General features: G+C 38.7%; 2 protein-coding genes across 2 annotated transcripts; one reads left to right on the top strand and one right to left on the bottom strand.

The window, feature by feature from the left end:
- Positions 1 to 1,918, top strand: LOC115985132 (ras-related protein Rab11D-like). The gene is made up of 2 exons (XM_031108120.1): positions 1 to 369; positions 1,114 to 1,918. Exons 1-2 carry the CDS (start codon positions 140 to 142, stop codon positions 1,529 to 1,531), a joined length of 648 nt encoding a protein of 215 aa, XP_030963980.1. The 5' UTR covers positions 1 to 139; the 3' UTR covers positions 1,532 to 1,918.
- Positions 1,919 to 16,050: 14,132 nt separating this feature from the next.
- LOC115950419 lies at positions 16,051 to 17,268 on the bottom strand. The gene is made up of 2 exons (XM_031067622.1): positions 16,389 to 17,268; positions 16,051 to 16,235 (listed from the first exon to the last, which is right to left on the bottom strand). Exons 1-2 carry the CDS (start codon positions 17,266 to 17,268, stop codon positions 16,051 to 16,053), a joined length of 1,065 nt encoding a protein of 354 aa, XP_030923482.1.
- Positions 17,269 to 17,506: the final 238 nt, after the last annotated feature.

Raw genomic sequence — 17,506 nt, 5'->3', positions numbered from 1 at the left:
TTCTTCCAATACGTCACCACCAGTATAGCCCTTCCTTTTCGATTCTTGAACTTCCATAAAGTATAGCTCAGATATTCATTACTCTCTCTCTCTCTCTCTCTCTCTCTCTCTCAAATTGCTTTTTTATAATAGAAAGAAAATGGCAAGCCAAGGTAAAGAAGGATATGGAGTTTCGGAACAGTGGATTGACTGTGAATTCAAGGTGGTGCTGATAGGAGACTTTGAGATTGGGAAGTGTAAGACACTGGCATCTTATGAACGCAAAGAGACTGAACCTGGTACCTTCATTGTCAAGTACGAGACCCAAACCCTTCACATCGAGAAAAAGAGTGTCAAGGCCTATATCTCGGGCATCATTCCCACAAAACAGTACGTTTGGCTCTTCACATTTCTCATTTTAATTCAGAGTTTTAGTATTTTTTTAGGGATTGTGTAAAACAATTTGTGTATAAGAAACATTACTCTTTGCGTAATTCCTAAGGATTTGGTTTTAAGTTCAATGAGAATCAAATTGTGATACCAATATAGTAGTGTTTCAAAACGCCGCTATAGCCAACAACCGTAAAAGAAAAAAACCAGCAACCCCACCCCACCATTGTCTCACTCTATCCAACAAACCTAGCACATTCAGCCACCCAAACACCAATCACAACCCAAACCCAACATATCTAGACACCCAAACATGAAAAACAACCCAAACAACATTGTTAAAAACAAAATACCCAGATTTTCAAAATACCCAAAATTTCAAAATTTCTTGATCAAAGCCATGGGGGCTTTCGCTTCAGACCCCTCTGAAACCTACAAAATTTCAAACACATAATTAATAAAACAATTATAATAACAAATAAGTAAAAAATGAAAGATGAAATATATGAAGAAAAAAACAAGTACCTTCTAAGAGCTCTGGCAGTGAAGAGGTTGGTTAAATCGCTTTGGTTTTTTTAAAGTTTTACGAATTCAAGGACGAAAAGTATGATAGAGTTTCTTAACCCTTTTGAATGTGCATCAAGAGGTTGATGTCAATTTTAATAATTGGTTTTAGTATAATTGAATCAATTTTTTTAGTATAATTTATACTCATCTGATCATGTTTTTGGGTGGATTGAGCAGAAACAATATAGATTCAAATGCAGATTATGCTGATGGGGTAATACTGGTTTACGACATAACTAACCACACGAGTTTTGATGGCATGACTCCTTTCCTGGAAGAGCTGCGTCGCCATGCAAAGAAGAGACAAGCTATCATTCTGATAGGGAACAAAAGTGATTCCGAGAAAGATCCTGAAGTTACAATAGAGGAAGCTCGTGTATTTGCTGAGAAGAACAATTTGATTTTCCGGGAGATGTTGGCATTGGAAGGAACTAATTTTGATGATGCCTTAAAGGATTTGTTGACACAGCTTGTGAACAATACCGGCACCAATACCATCACCACCACCGCCACCAGTACCACCACCTCCAATATCGCCACCAACGATAATACCAACAATTGGAATCTCACTGTTCATGTAAACATAGGGAAATAAGTCAGTTCAATTCTGTGAATGCGCATGTGAGGAGTTTCAAGATTATGGGGGAGTTTATGAAATAAATGCATGGGGAAGTTCTTAGATGTTATGTAATAAATAGAATGAATGTTTTGATAATGCAGGCTAAATAAAGCCATGCATCTATCCTTTCCAGGAGCAAGAGTGAAAGAAGAGAAACACAATAACAAAGTGTTCTACTCCTCTTCCACCCTCCATTCTATCTTTCTCTATGTGCTTTGTGAGTGTGAGTCTTTCTTTGAGTGGTTTGAGTGTTTGGAAGTGTGAGTGTGTGTGCTGGGATTAGTTTCCTAAAATCACAATGTATGGATTTATCTTTCTAATAAATATTTTTTTATATATGAGATTATTTGTGTTTGAAAATTGGACATTATGTGTTGTAGTCCATGAGATGCATTATATGTGATTTAGGTATGGGTTTGAGAGAGAGAGAGAGAGAGAGAGAGAGACAATCAACAACCCCCAAAAGGTCTAGCAAGAAGGGAGAAAAAAGATCAAAAGTAAGATATAAAATACAGAGGCAAAAAGGTAATATAAATAACTAAACGCAATATAGATATTTTTTTTTAAAAAAAAAACAATTTTTTTAAGTCATAATAGTGGAGAACCTCGCTCAGAAATATGTTAATCCTATACTTAAACCTTGAAATTTTAGGAAAAGAATACTGAAATCAAGAGATAAAGAGAGGAAAATGCCTTAAAATTGAACTAGTAGTATCGCGTTTGGGTGAACAGTGTGTTAAAAGACTCCTAAGCAAAAAGAGAAATCAAGAGAAGCGAAGAGTTTGCCTATTGTTGCAGTCAACACAGCACATAATCTTGGCCAAGTACAAGAAAGTCCAAATAACAATCCCCCCCCCCCCAATAGACATATCGTTATTAAAAATATTAAACATCATCCTCACAAAATAACAAAATAAACAATGGCAGCATATATAATCTTGCCTTCATGCTATTCTTGATTGCACATGTGCTCTTCCCACAAAGGTGTGGAGAAGTCATCGTGAAGTACTTGTCTCGATCAAGAGTGGTGGATCTCCTTGAAGACTTCGATTAGGGTGGAGTAGCTTATGCAGCAACTCTATCTTTCATGGTTCAAAACTAACTAAGCAACAAAGTAATTGAGAGAACCAACAAGGAGATGCATGATCAAAATCCCAAGTCACCCAGTGAATAGGGATTTAAAAATACCATAATCTAATACTTAAACCTCACCACTCAAATGAAGAAGAAAATTTAAATTTATCTGCTCCTTCCAGAAACCAACGAGAAAAAATGCACTGCAGGCTGAAAAACTAAAGAAAAAAAAAACACAAGCAGAAACAATGTCCTTCAATTTTAAGGATCAGAATAATGAATCAAAATATAATAGAGGTTGGAATCCAGAATGACTAGATTGATGATTTCAAGTCCTAATAAGTTGCGATAAATGCAAGCAAAAGGTAGTAGAAAAAGGGAACAGGTTGAACATGCCAAGTAGTTCTGTAATTAGTTTAAACAATGCAAATCACAGCCACAAATACACACAAAGAAGCACATTGTTTCTTTCACAAAGTGACTTCAAATTTTTAGTGCCATAATTACCAAGCCAACCAACAATGAGGGAAAGAAAAGTTTGCATATTTGGGTTCAAGAGAATGATGCAAAATTCAAAGACATAAGTTAAAAGCATATAATCCACAGAAAGCCCAACTAATGCCAGTTACAGGACAAACCAATAACCTGAATAATTCTCCCTTGGCAACAACAATATCGGCATCAATCTACCTGTCCCACACAAATAAGAGAAATAATCACATTCAAATAAGAGAGGAGCTTGCAAACACTGAACAAAGAGTTGTGGGAACCAGGAATGTACTTGTCAAAAAACCAAGAAACAAACATCACCAGCTTATAAAGAAGTTTTGCTAGGACATGGATGGCATCTGCTCAATCACATTCTATGACTAGTAAATAAATCAATAGCATGCTAATCTTACGAATTATGATGCAAATCCAAAGACACAAGTTAAAATCATTTAATTCCTAGAAATCCCAACAAGGCAAAACATAATTGATATCTTTCTACCCAAAAACCATAGTTGGGTCACGATCACCATCAATCTACCTGTCCCATACCAATAAGAGGCATTACTGCATTTGAACGAGACAAAATAACCAAAGATTTAACAAGATTGCAGTACAAAGGGAAAAGAATTCAATGAAATTTCAAACCATCACCGAATGAGGCTAGGATTGTAGGAGAGAATAATAAAAGTGGGAAGAAAAGAAATCTCATTGCCAAATCAAACTCTGCCAATTAAGCAACCAAGCACACACAAAAAATCTGCTTCCTGTGCACATGTCAGAGTTAAAATTTCAACATATACCCCAAATTGCAGAAGTTACCAAAAAACAAATAGAAGAACTCCTCTCTACAAGATAAATACTTTCATTTCCTGACATTTATAGCAATAATGTATAAAAAATGCAACCCATAACATATGAGACTGCATAATGATAAGCTCCAAAAAGCATAGTGCAAAAACACCAAATTGATGATCTTAAGCTCTAATGATATGAGAAATGCAAGTAAATGGCAATCAAAAAAGGAAACAGAAAAAGTCTAAGCCCACCGACTTTCTATGACTAGGAAATCAAATCCACAACAGTCTTTAGGGATACTGCTCCAAGCACCCCAGGTAAGAACTTGCAAAACCTGCTCCAAGCACACTGCTTGAAACACCTACAAAAGTAGCCGATGCAGATCCAAAGAACAAATCCAAACAGATGAGATATAACACTTCATACTATTTTAAGCCCAAAAGAGCACCAGGATGTCAAATAATGAATGCAAGGTAGAGTAAGGTGGTTAATATGGACAAGCTCCCAATAAAACATCTAAGCTGTCTGTACTAGAAAAAGATGATCATTTTGTATAATGAAAGAAAAAACATAACAAAATCAAATCAAAAACTTTATAGAACATGGCACATAATGGTGCCATAGAAAGCATAACCACATATGAGGTTAAAGACAATAGAAAGAACACTAACAAAAGATATTGTACCACATAAATGGGCAAGGAATAAAATCTCTTGCTACACACTAAAACTAACCAAAGCACCACTGTCCAAGACCTGATCCCAGTTCACCAAAACCATCTTTCAAAAGACTAACTAGAAAATTGTACCTTTAGTAGACATGGGGATCAAAGAAAGATAAGTGCTACTTTCATAAAAAAACATATTGCAAGAATCATAAATAACCAATAAAGTACATGACACCAAGAATCAGAGCATAACTAAAATCACATCATACTTAGCCAAAGAAAGAAGCATAAATTTAAGAGTTCTAAAAAAATTAACAAAAACTAGGATTTTCATTCCTAAGCCAAAATTTCAGGAGTAGCCATTTCTCTTGAGTCTTGACTACAAACAGTTTTGAAATGTCGACAAATGCTTTCCAAGGAATTCTCAATTTTTCAAACCAAATGTACATGATCCACTCATTTGCAAAGAGAATGATGAAAATAGGAGGAAGAGAGAACTTATCAACCTAATCAAACTTGGCTGCTTATGATGTAGTTCATTTTTAAAGCTAGTGGTTTACTGGTGCTTATGTTGTATGATAAGTTAGTTGATAAATTGTTAGTGATAAGTGCAATAGCCTATCAGTTAGTTAGAGATGTTTGTTAGGATTTGGCCAATCACATGGCAGCTACATGGTAGGTTCTTGTAACTAACTTTCTAGCCAATCAGCAACTTGCTTATATATTTATATAAATAAGTAAGGCTGCTCTCATTGTAACTAGTTGAATTTGAATCCAAGAAATCTCTACTTATGAGGAATTATTCCAAGAGTGTCTCTTGAGAGCTAGTTCATTCATTCTTTTCTTTAAGCAACTTAGCTTTCTAAAGTAGCTTTCCTTTTCACCAGTTTTCTCAGCTTAAACTGTAACGTCCCAGTTAAAAAAGAAAAAAGAAAAAAAGTGATGGTCATATTTTTATTTGCATTCACACGTGCCCACCTACCCCACTCATTTCCCCACCACACAAATATCACTCATATCTCTCCCTCTTTGGCCGGTCAACTAAGGTCTTCTACTCTTTTCTTTATCATTTTCTCTCAACACAACACAAACATTTCTCTCATCCTCTCTCACCGGTGCTCATCCTCCACCATCTCCACCATCTTTTTACGGAAAAATCACCACAAAGCTCTCTAGGGCATATTCATCTCTTTTGATTTAAGGTAAAAATTTCTAATCTATTAGTGGGTTTTATACTTTTGCTTAAGGTTATTTTAATCTAAGCTTTGATAATGATGTTCATGAGATTGATGAGCTTCTTGGGTGATATTTTTGTGATTATGTATATGGGTTTTTGACTTGGTGGACTAATTTGATGAGTGGGCTTATGGTTTTACTAGTGGTGGCTAACTAAGGTTTATGAATGGTGAAAATTTAGGGGTTTTGAGGTATATCTTGTGAAATAAATTGTGAATATAATTTTATGGTTTATTTGAAGCTAGTTAAAGATTTAAATTGTTTGTTTGGAAGGATGTTGTGATTTTGGTGTCATGGGTCTCTTAATGATGTGAAAACCTTGTGGAAACTATTCATAAATTATTGAGGTTTTGATATTAGAGATAATACCTTGAATTATTCATGAGTATAATGGGAGTCAATGTCTTGTAAAGTAATTGGTTGAGAAACTTTGGAAGTGGAAAATATTATTTGTGAGGCTAAATCAAGGCTTGCCTAATTTAGTGCTTATTTGGCAATTCCTAATATGTAGCTAGATACAATTTCAAGCTTTATGCTTATTTTGATACGTTTGCTTGGTAGGTTCTAGCTAATTTTTTTTGGAGCTTGGAAAATTAGGCTTTTGCAGGTTGCGACGTAAGTAGCTTTTTAATGGGATTTTTGGAAAATAATCACGTTGCATAAACATTATTTTTGGGTCAAACACATTTTGGGAAATTAATGGTGGAACTATGTTTTTCTAAAAGGTGTTGTGTTGTGACCCTACTATATATGATTATATATAAAAATGCATATTCTTATTTCATACGGGGAATTGCATGATTTGTTAGCAAGGAAAAGACTAGCATCTTTGATTTAATTCTTGAGAAAGCGTTTTATGGATTTATTGCATTATTTGCAAAAATATAAAGATGCTTTATCTTGACCTATGTTATTTGGGAAGTTAATAAAAAATCTTTTAGACAAGAAATGAGTTGAAGGCTCTGAGAACCTTGTGAATATCTTGGGCATTCAAATATTTTATGAAACTACTTGGAAGTGAATTATGTATTTTGAATTAAAGGTAATTTGTGAGCTCTTTATGTTCTACCGATGTGCTGTGACATGTGATTATCCAGTGATTACCTAGCTAGATACTATAGTCTGTGTGACATTGGTATCTTAGCACCCGTCTTTGTGATGGTTATTAGTTCCGGCTTTGTGTCGGTAGATTAGTTCCGGCTTTGTGTCGGCAATGAGTTCCAGCTTTATGTCAGCAAATTAGTTCCGGCTTTGTGTCAGCGATTGTCATGTGGCCTTGGGTTAGATTTTCTGGTTTGGAACGATGTTGTTATTGCTCACATTGTCTAGTACGTAGTTTCATGTTGAGATATTTTGAGGAATATATAGGATATAATTTCATGAGAACATCTTGAGAAGCTTTGTGCTGTGTCAATTTATTCATTCTGGTCATATTATTTTTGGAAATGGTTTTGTAGAAACTATTTGGAAATTCCCAAATTAAAGACAGGATTTGTAAATTGTTACTATCATGAAACTTGCATTTCCCCCACCCCCATTAATTATGCTATTTATTGGACTCTGTTTCATTCCATTATTTTATAAACTTTTCAAAGTAGGTAACAATCTTTTGAGACAGCTTTTTGGTGGCCAATAGTAGTTAGACTAAATACTGATGGAGGTTGAACTTTTGTAATGGAGATATTAGATGATGTACATTTTAGAATAGGTTTGACTCATTCTTTTGTATATTATAGTGGTTGTGACTTTATTCCTATTGATGGGACAAGCTGTTGATATGTAATTATTTATTCAGACCTCTATTCTTTTGTGGCCAATGGTCATTGTAATTAATGCTTAGAGCTTGACTTACTTTGGGAGTACTCAATGGAATTATTATGATAATTCTTGATGTTGGTACTTGATATGATTTATACGGATTGGTTTGTCAAAAAGGAAAGATCTACAGGTACTTTGAAACGTCTTTCCCATGCTTTGGACCCTTTGGGGTTTGGGGCTTGACATAAACTGCCAAGTACAGCAGCAAAAAAAAAAAAAAAAAAAAATCCAGTTCTATTGACAGAAGTAATAAAATTTTAACATGCACAAAGAGTCATAGGAGTTGTGAAGCAACAAATGAAAAAAACTACTATATTTCAAAGAATGCAACAAATATAGAGATAAATCCTTATAACACAAAAAGCCTAGCTCTTCTCTGTTGCCAAATATTGGAGGACAAGGAAATCAATTAGTAACAATCCAAGTTAACAAATTACGATGCATAACAGTGCAACTCCCAAAAAGCCCACTAATGCCAGGATAAGAGAAAGCAAAAGCATTCTCTCATAAACCATATTCAAGTCACACTGCTTATAATTGTGGACTACAACGATAATAAGCATCGCTAGATTAAATTGTGAATTCATTATTTAGGTTGCCAACATATAATGACCAAAAATAAAATAAGACAGCAAGACAAAGGAAGAAGAATTGAAATAGAATTTTCAAACCCTCACTTCACAAGACTTGGAATTATAATCCTTCTAAAAAATGAAACCTAAGAAATTCAGTCACAAACCCATGAAGTAGACAAAATTAAAACAACAAATACGTATCCTTAAAATTCTTATACTTAAAGGAGAGAAAAACAAAAGGGAAGAAAAAGAGAGTTTATCGCCAAACAACTGCTTAAGCTGTGAAGCACCCAAAAAGAAACTCTTGCTTCCTGCATATAGACAATGCGACAATCCAAACTAGAAATAGAGCTACAAACACAATATAACCAGGTTCCACTAGAAGCAAGAAAACATCAATAGAAACAAGACAAGAAGACAAATGTACAAGTGCTACATGAAACCTGACCTACATGAGCAAACTGAAAAACAGAATTCCAGCTACATAGTTTAGGATAACTTTAAATTATAATATTTTATTTTTAAAGCACGTCTACCTGGGTGTCACACATCATTTTAAAAAAAAAATAAAAAATATTAAAAAAAAAGGAAAAAATAAAAAATATTATAAAGAGCAAGACTACTAAAAAGCATGTTTCATCAAGAAGCAACAAAACAAAATCGGACTAGCTAAAGTACCGCAAATGCATCACCACTTAAATTATTAAAAAAAAATAATTGACAATGCAGACAAGCAAGGGTTTTTTTTGGCATTTAGGATCAATTTTCTAACAATTTTGTTAGTTGTCAAGTTTATGGTACTACTTTGTAAACTAGCATTTCGAGTCTTTGAGACTTGAGTTCGATGACAAAACTCAAGTTCCAGTGCTAACACAACCGACGTGGAACACAAGTCTCTCAGACTTGAGCTCTATAGAAAGAACAAGCAAATCTGAAGAGGAAGAAGAAGAAGAAGGAGGAGGAGGAGAAGGACAAGGACAAGGAGAAGGATCTGGAGAACGGAAGACGAAGAAGGATTTGGGAAGAAGAAGAAGAAGAAGGATTTGGAGAACGGCAGGAACTGGAGCACGGATCTAAAGAATGGCAGCACTTTCAACTCGGGTATCAGAGACTCAAGTTCCATCATTGATCTCGAGTTTTAGAGCCACTAAATGCTAGTTTGCTAAATAGTTTTGCAAACTTGACAACTAACTAAAATGTTCCAAAAATAATCTTAAATGCCAAAAAAAACACGACAAGCAAGACATCCAGTCTCCAATGATAAAAAATGTAGATTAAAACAATTAGTGTCATTATTATTATTATTATTTTTTTTAAAGATTACAAAGAAAGAAAAGAAAATATATAACAGAAAACCAAAACCGTCTTAAGGGTCAAGCAAGTAGTTAAGGGAGTATTAGGATCAAAAGCAAAAACTAAAACACAGCGGGAATAGAAGCCTGTTCTCAACCCCATTTTCAATCCAACAAATTGTTTTTCTAACTCATACATACCTTCCTCCAATGCTTAAACATTCAAATTATAGAGAAAGAATAATGAAACCAAGACATAAAAAGAGCTTATTACCTGAGCTCCCCCATCAAACTTTGCCACCCAAATTGATATACAGCATGGAATTTTTATTACACAAGAATTGGGGCATCAGAGGCATAAGCCCCAAAATATCACCCCCACACAGTCCGACTATACAAACCACATCCATAGAAGTTAAAACTTTGAAACCTATACTGGACACATAAGGAAACACAAACCTGTATTGTTTCGAAATTTCAAGAAAAGCCATGTTTAACCTATATCATTGCCCAATAATGAATCACAATTTATTATTTATTTTTCACAATATAGACCAAAGCTCCAATAGTAATAATAGGTGCAATAAAGATGATCTTAAGTTCTAAAGTTGTCATGAATGCAAGTTTATGGCAATAGAAAAACGAACCAAGACAATCATGATGTGCAGTGCTGGAGTTTATTAAAGCTAAACAATTGCAATCTAAACTACACATAATGCAAGCAGCAATTCTCATTTACAAATTGAATTTTAAATACTCGGAACACATAATAACCTGCCAGACAACAATAAGGGAAGAGAAAATGTACACATTTGTGCTCTAAATAAAGAGGATCAAATTGATCTAGAAAAGCAAACATCGATCCAACGTACATGCCATAAAAAATCTGCAAAGAAACAAAGTCCATAAAATAAATTAAACAAGGGACAAGATCATGTTCAAGGGTGAAATCAAAAGAGAAAGATAATCAAAAGACATCTACACACTCTTGCTGCAAAAGTAAATCACAATTTTCCCATCTGTAGAAACATGAAGATTGTAAATCACAATTTCCCCATCTATAGGCCAACAAACTAAAAAAACTCAAAGGCAGAAACATTATCATTTAGTTATTGGGAAGAGAATAGTGAAATCCATTGATAAAGAGAGATTATTGCCTTAGGTCCTCATCAAACTCCATCCAAAGTAGACATACCATACCTACACATATTAAACAGATTAATTTAAGGGTAACAAAATCATTAAAAAAAAAAAACCCCCCATTCTACAGCATGATCCAACAATACAAAAGAAAACTACATAACTTTGAAACCCAACCAACAAACCTATAAAGTAGGTATAAGGAAGCATAGACCTAAACTTCTCTTGTATTTAGAAAACAGTTATTTTTAAGGCATGCAGATCTTATCTTATATTGGCTGCCAATGACACTATGATGCAACTTCAAAGCCCAACTCATGCAAATCACCACAGGAACTACCCACACTAATAAAAGGCTAACCACATACGATTAAAAGCTTGCCAAAATAAAATGACTAAAGTCAAACAAGAAAGCGGGACAAATGGACAAGAATTTCAATGGAACTTTCAAACCCTCGTTGGGTGAGACTGAAATCTACAATCCCCAAGGAAACCAAATCCTAAAAAAAGCATACAGTGCCCAATATTAGAAAACAATAGGGGAAATATCCTTATAATTCAAGCCAACCTCGGCTGCTCCTTCCAAAAACCAACGAGAAAAAATGCATTGCAGCCGGAGCGCCGAGGCTGGGTTGAAGAACGCTAAAACCCAAGCCGAGGACCAGCGCCAGAAATTGTTCGTGACCGAGACCGACCTTGCCACTGAAAGGCAAACAGTGTTGGATCTCAAGGCGGCGTTACAGAAAGCCGAGGAGCAAGTCCAGCTGGCTAAAGAAGAGGTTCAGCTAGTTCGGGAAGCAGCCGAGGCTGAAAAGAAGGCCTCTTATTAGCTTGGGGCTGAGGAGACTGAAGCCAGGCTCTCTGAGGAGCTTCCAGAGGTATGCAGGGATTACTGCAGCATCTCATGGGCTCATGCCTTTGATGCTGCAGGGGTTCCTGCAGACTCGGCATTGAGGTTGCCCAAGAAGGTCTTCTTCCCTCCTGAGATCCGAGAGATCCCTGAAGGCACCCCTAAAGCTTCCGAGCAGGCCCTGATTATTCTTGATGCCATCCCTTTGCTTGATAATGCCAAGGATCCTGCCAAGGAGTCCGTCTCCGAAGGTCTTGGGGCAGATTCCCAAGCCAAAGTGGTTCCTCCTTCTCAACCAGAGCAAAAAGAGAATCCTCCTGTTGAGGCCTAGCTTGTAGGGTTTTTAATTACTGTGTTTCATTTTTTTTTTTTAGAACGGGAGTTGTCTTATTTTTTGTTCTTTTGTAAAGACCTCTCTTTGTATTGATCTCGGCTTATTAATATAGAATGTTCTTTTTTCCATTCTCTTTTGGTACTTATGATTGATGTTGATATAATGCCATTATTTTGTTCAAAGCTAATACAGTTCCTCTATTTAATGTTTGCAACAATATAAACGAATGAGAAAAGGCAATGCCATGCGGCGAACTTAGAACGATAGATGCCATTATACTAAACTACGCACGTACCTTAAATTCACACAAGAGTTCTAAGTTGTTAATTTCCAGTAGGTCCATGGTCCGAGGAGCCATGCTGGACTTTAGTTCTGTTTAAAACTTGTATAGACACCATAAGTTATTAATTTCCCCTAAGTCTGTAGTCTGAAGAGCTATGCAGGACTTACGTTCTGTTTAAAACTTGGATAGATGCCGTAAGTTATTAATTTCCCCTAAGTCTGTGGTCCGAGGAACCATGCAGGACTTTGGTTCTATTTAAAACTTGGATAGATGTCATAAGTTATTAATTTCCCCTAAGTCTGTGGTCCGAAGAGCAATGCAAGACTTAGGTTCTGTTTAAGACTTGAATAGATGCCATAAGTTATTAATTTTCCCTAGGTCTGTGGTCCGAGGAGCCACGCAGGACTTAGGTTCTGTTTCAAACTTGGATAGATGCCATAAGTTATTAGTTTCCCCTAAGTCTGTGGTTCGAGGAGCCATGCAAGACTTAGGTTCTGTTTTAAACTTGGATAGATGCCATAAGTTATTAATTTCCCCTAGGTCTGTGGTCCGAGGAGCCATGCAGGACTTAGGTTCTGTTTAAAACTTGGATAGATGCCATAAGTTATTAATTTCCCCTAAGTCTATGGTCCGAGGAGCCATGCAGGATTTAGGATCTGTTTAAAACTTGGATAGATGCCATAAGTTATTAATTTACCCTAAGTCTATGGTCCGAGGAGCCATGCAGGACTTAGGTTCTGTTTAAAACTTGGATAGATGCCATAAGTTATTAATTTCCCCTAAGTTTGTGGTCCGAGGAGCCATGCAGGACTTAGGTTCTGTTTACAACTTGTATAGATGGAAATGGACCAATGGGTATGCGATGATCATGGAACAAAACATAGGCAGAGCTGTTTTCATTAATAATAATATCTTCTTAGATTATTTACATTCCACGGGCGAGGTACAGTTTTTTCATCTAAGTCTTCTAGGTAATAAGCACCTATTCCGGCCACAAATGTGATGCGATACGGTCCTTCCCAGTTGGGTTCCAGCTTGCCCCAAGAAGGGTTCTTAGCGCTGCCGAGAATCTTCCTCATTACGAGGTCCCCTGGACTTAAAGGTCGCAGCTTTACATTAGCATCATATCCTTGCTTTAGTTTCTGATGATAATAGGCCATATGGATCATCGCTTTTTCCTTTTTTTTCCTCAGCTAAGTCTAGACTTCTCCCCAGTAACTCGTCATTGTTTTCTGGGGTAAAAGTGCTAGACCTCAATGTGGAGAAACTGTTCTCGATTGGGAGTACGGGTTCGACCCCATAAGTCATTGAAAAGGGAGTTTCGCCCGTTGACCGTCGCGGCGTCATTCGATAGGTCCATAAAACATGCGGGAGCTCTTCCACCCATCTCCCCTTTGCATCATCCAATCTCTTTTTCATACTGCTCACTATGACTTTGTTCACGGCCTCGACTTGCCCATTTCCTTGGAGGTAGGCAGGAGTGGAATATCGGTTCGTGATGCCAAACTCGTTGCAGTATTCCCTAAAGTTCTTACTATCAAATTGAAGACCGTTGTCCGAGATGAAGGTGTGAGGAGTTCCGAAGTGCGTAATAATGTTTTTCCAAATGAATTTCTTGGCATCCACGTCCCAGATGTTGGCCAAAGGTTCAGGCTCTATCCACTTGGTGAAATAGTCGGTGCCGACTATTATGTATCGCTTATTCCCTGTTGCTTTAGGGAAATGACCGACAATATCAAGACCCCACTGAGCAAACAGCCAGGGGCTGGAGAGGGGGTTAAGGACTCCTCCTGGTTGGTGAATATTTGGGGCGAATCTCTAGCATTGATCACACTTCTTTGCATATTCTTGGGCCTCTCTTTGCATGTTTGGCCACCAATATCCTTGGGTGAGAGCCCTGTGCGCCAACGATCTCCCTCCTGTGTGACTTCCACAAATCCCCTCATGTAACTCTTCAAGCAAGGACTCGAATTCCTCTGGGTGTATACATAACAAGTACGGCCTAGAATAGGAGCGCCGGTATAGCCTGCGGCCTTCTAATAACCAAAACCGAGGAGCATTCCTCCGTATCTTCTCGGCCTCCAGGTTTCCTTCTGGCAATGTATCGTCTTTGAGGAAGTTCACTATAGAATCCATCCAGCTGAGACTCTTTCTAACCTGATGGACCTGAGCTGCGTCTCTTCTAATTGAATTTGTTTGGCCTAGATCCTCAACAAGGATCATTCGCGGCAGATCATGCGCCGAGGACGTGGCAAGAGTGGCCAGTGAATCTGCATGTGTGTTCCCACTTCTGGAAACATGTGTCAGACTGAAGGATTCAAAGTCTGACTGCAAGCGTTTGACTCGTCCGAGATACTCTTGCATTCTAGCATCTCTAACTTCTAACTCACCCATCACTTGGCCAACGACCAATTTGGAGTCCGAGAACGCTTCCATTGCCCTTCCGCCCAATTTTTGAACCATCATCATTCCTTGAAGTAAAACTTCGTACTTGGCCTCGTTATTCGTAGCCGAGAACCCGAGTCTTAGCGATTTTTCAATGGCAATACCTTCGGGCGATATTAGAAATAGCCCAACTCCAGATCCTCTCTGGTTGGCCGCGCCATCCACGTAGACTTCCCAACGCAAGATCTCTCGCACTGAGATTGTGCCAACCGATTTTCCATCCATGTCTTCCTTCTCGGTTATTGTTTCTACAGAGGGTTCTGCGAATTCTACGACTAAGTCAACGAGGACTTAACCCTTGACAGAGGACCTCGGCATGTATTTAATATCAAAGGCCCCCAAAAGTGCACTCCACATGGCGATCCTTCCTATGTAGTCGGCGCTTCGAAGCACCGATCGAAGGGGAAGCTGGGTTAGAACAATGACCATGTGTGCCTGAAAGTAATGGGGGAGTTTTCGTGTGGCATGCACCACTGCTAGAATTGCCTTCTCTAATGGTAAGTAACGCACTTCAGTCTCGTGTAATGATTTACTTACGTAATACACTGGTCGCTGTACTCCGTTATCATCTCGTACCAGTACCAGGCTTACAGCATGAGGGGCTACTGCTATGTATGCAAACAGTACCTCGTCCGCCTCAGGGCTAGACATAATGGGTGGTCACGACAAGTATTCTTTGAGTTGCTGGAAGGCCAGGACACAATCCTCCGACCACTCAAACCCTTTCCACTTATTCATTAAGAGGTAGAAAGGTCGGCATCGGTTTGCAGATCGTGATATGAACCGGTTCAATGCCGCGATCATGCTAGTGAGTTTCTGCACCTCTTTCGGATTCCGAGGAGCCTATAGGCTATTAATCGCTTTGATTTGATCTGGGCTTACCTCTATCCATCTATGAGTTATCATATAGCCTAAGAATTTCCCAGATCCGACCCCAAATGAACACTTGGAAGCATTGAGTCACAACTTATGCTCCCTTAAGATGCCAAAGATGATCTCCAGGTCTTTCACGTGCTCGGACACCACCTTACTTTTTACCACTATATCATCTATGTAGACTTCAATAACTTTGCCTAGCTGAGGTTCGAACATTCTTGTCATCATCCTTTGGTAGGTTGACCCTGCGTTCTTTAGTCCAAAAGGCATCACCTTATAGTAATAGTTTCCGACGGGTGTCATGAACGCTATTTTCTCCTGATCCTCTAGTGCCAGTGGTATCTAATGATAGCCCTGGAAGGCGTCCAGGAAGCTCATTCGAGGGTGGCCTACAGTCGCATCTACCAATCTGTCAATTCGAGGTAACGAGAATGGGTCTTTCGGGCATGCCTTGTTCAAATCTGTGAAGTCCACGCAGACTCGCCACTTCCCCGTTTTCTTTCTTACCACCACCGTATTTGCCAGTCATTCAGGGTAAAAGACTTCTTTGATAGCCCCTGCCCTTTTCAGCTTTGTCACTTCGTCTCTAACGACGCTGGCATGTTCTTTCGAGGGACGTCATGGTGATTGCTTCTTCGGAATGGAGGATGGGTTCACATTCAAGTGGTGACAAATGAGATTAAGGTCAACCCCCGGGGCATCATAAGCGTCCCATGCGAACACATCAACATTTCTCCTCAAAAACCCGACCAGCTCCTCTTTCTCTTGAGGAGGCAACTCTGAGCCGACCTGGAAAAATCTCCCTAGGTCCTTGTCAACGATAAACTTTTCCAAACTTTTACACTTTATCTCCTCGGTTGGCCCGCTAACATGTCCCGCCGAGGTGGCTGGTTGCTATAAGTTTTCAGGAGTCGAGGACTCGGCCCTGGACCGACGTGAGATGGCGGCCACCATACATTGCCTAGTCATGGCCTGATTTCCATGAATCTCTTCCACTTGGCCTCTAGACGGGTATTTCACCTTTTGGTGAAGTGTGGAAGACACGGCCTCTAGGGCATGGATCCATGGCTTGGCTACTATCGCCGTGTAGGGCGAGTAGGCATCGACCACGATAAAGTCCACCTCCACTACCTCTAACCCGGTCTGGATGGGTAGTCTGATCTGCCCTTTTGGTACAACTGTCTTTCCTTCGAAGCTGATAAGGGGAGAGTCATAAGCCATCAAATCCTCCAGCCTTAAGTTCAGCCCCTTATATAGATCAGGGTACATTACCTCTACCGCGCTGCCCGGGTCTACCAGTACCCTTTTCACATCGAAACCTCCGATCCTCAATGTAACTACTAAGGCATCGTCGTGAGGTTGGATAGTTCCCCTCTTATCTTTGTCCGAGAATCCTAATATTAAAGGGCTTCCCTTTTTAAACCTTTTACACTCTCTTTCCCTGTCCTCGGTAGAAAGTCGCGCCACAGACAGCACCCTGGAAGGAAATGAGCCAGTTCTTCCTAGGGCGATGAGGATGACGTGTATCGTTCTCGTGGGAGGCTGTAACGACACATCTTTTCGAGGTTCTTGCATTGCCTGGCTTAGATGACCGCTAGAGGGGTGCAAAAGGTGACGTAACTTTCCTTCTCGGATCAACTGATCTAGGTGGTTCCATAGATTCGTGCAATCCTCAGTGGCATGCCCATGGTTCTGATGATAGTGACAATACAGGCTCTGGTTACGTTTCAAAAGGTCCCCAGCCATTTTTCCCAGCCATCTGAAGAAGGGTTCGTTCTTCACTTTCTCCAGAACTTGTTGTACTGGCTCTCTGAACATGGCATTAACTGTCTGCATGTTGCTTTGTCCAGCCTGTCTCGAAAAATCTCTCTTCGGCTGGCTATGGTTATATCGTTCCGACCTGAAATCATTCCCTTTGGGGGAAATGATCTTCTCCTTTCCCTTTCCTTGTAGCTGATCTTCTTCCACCCTTTTGTACTTGTCAATCCTATCCATCAACTGATGAACGTTGGCAACGGGTTTACCAGTGAGAGATTTCCTTAAGCCATGCTCGGTGGGGAGACCGCTTTTGAAT

The sequence above is a fragment of the Quercus lobata genome, chromosome 1, assembly GCF_001633185.2.
Source record: "Quercus lobata isolate SW786 chromosome 1, ValleyOak3.0 Primary Assembly, whole genome shotgun sequence".
In the NCBI taxonomy this organism is placed as follows: domain Eukaryota; kingdom Viridiplantae; phylum Streptophyta; class Magnoliopsida; order Fagales; family Fagaceae; genus Quercus; species Quercus lobata.
The sequence above is the reverse complement of the archived record's forward strand: the minus strand, read 5'-3'. Positions and strand labels throughout refer to the sequence as shown.

Coding starts and splice junctions, on each gene's coding strand:
- LOC115985132 (XM_031108120.1), top strand. CDS start 140: ATGGCAAGCCAAGGTAAAGAAGGATATGGAGTTTCGGAACAGTGGATT. Junction 370..1,113: donor GGCATCATTCCCACAAAACA/GTACGTTTGGCT, acceptor TGGATTGAGCAG/AAACAATATAGATTCAAATG.
- LOC115950419 (XM_031067622.1), bottom strand. CDS start 17,268: ATGCAGACAGTTAATGCCATGTTCAGAGAGCCAGTACAACAAGTTCTG. Junction 16,236..16,388: donor TCAGGCCATGACTAGGCAAT/GTATGGTGGCCG, acceptor ACAAGGACCTAG/GGAGATTTTTCCAGGTCGGC.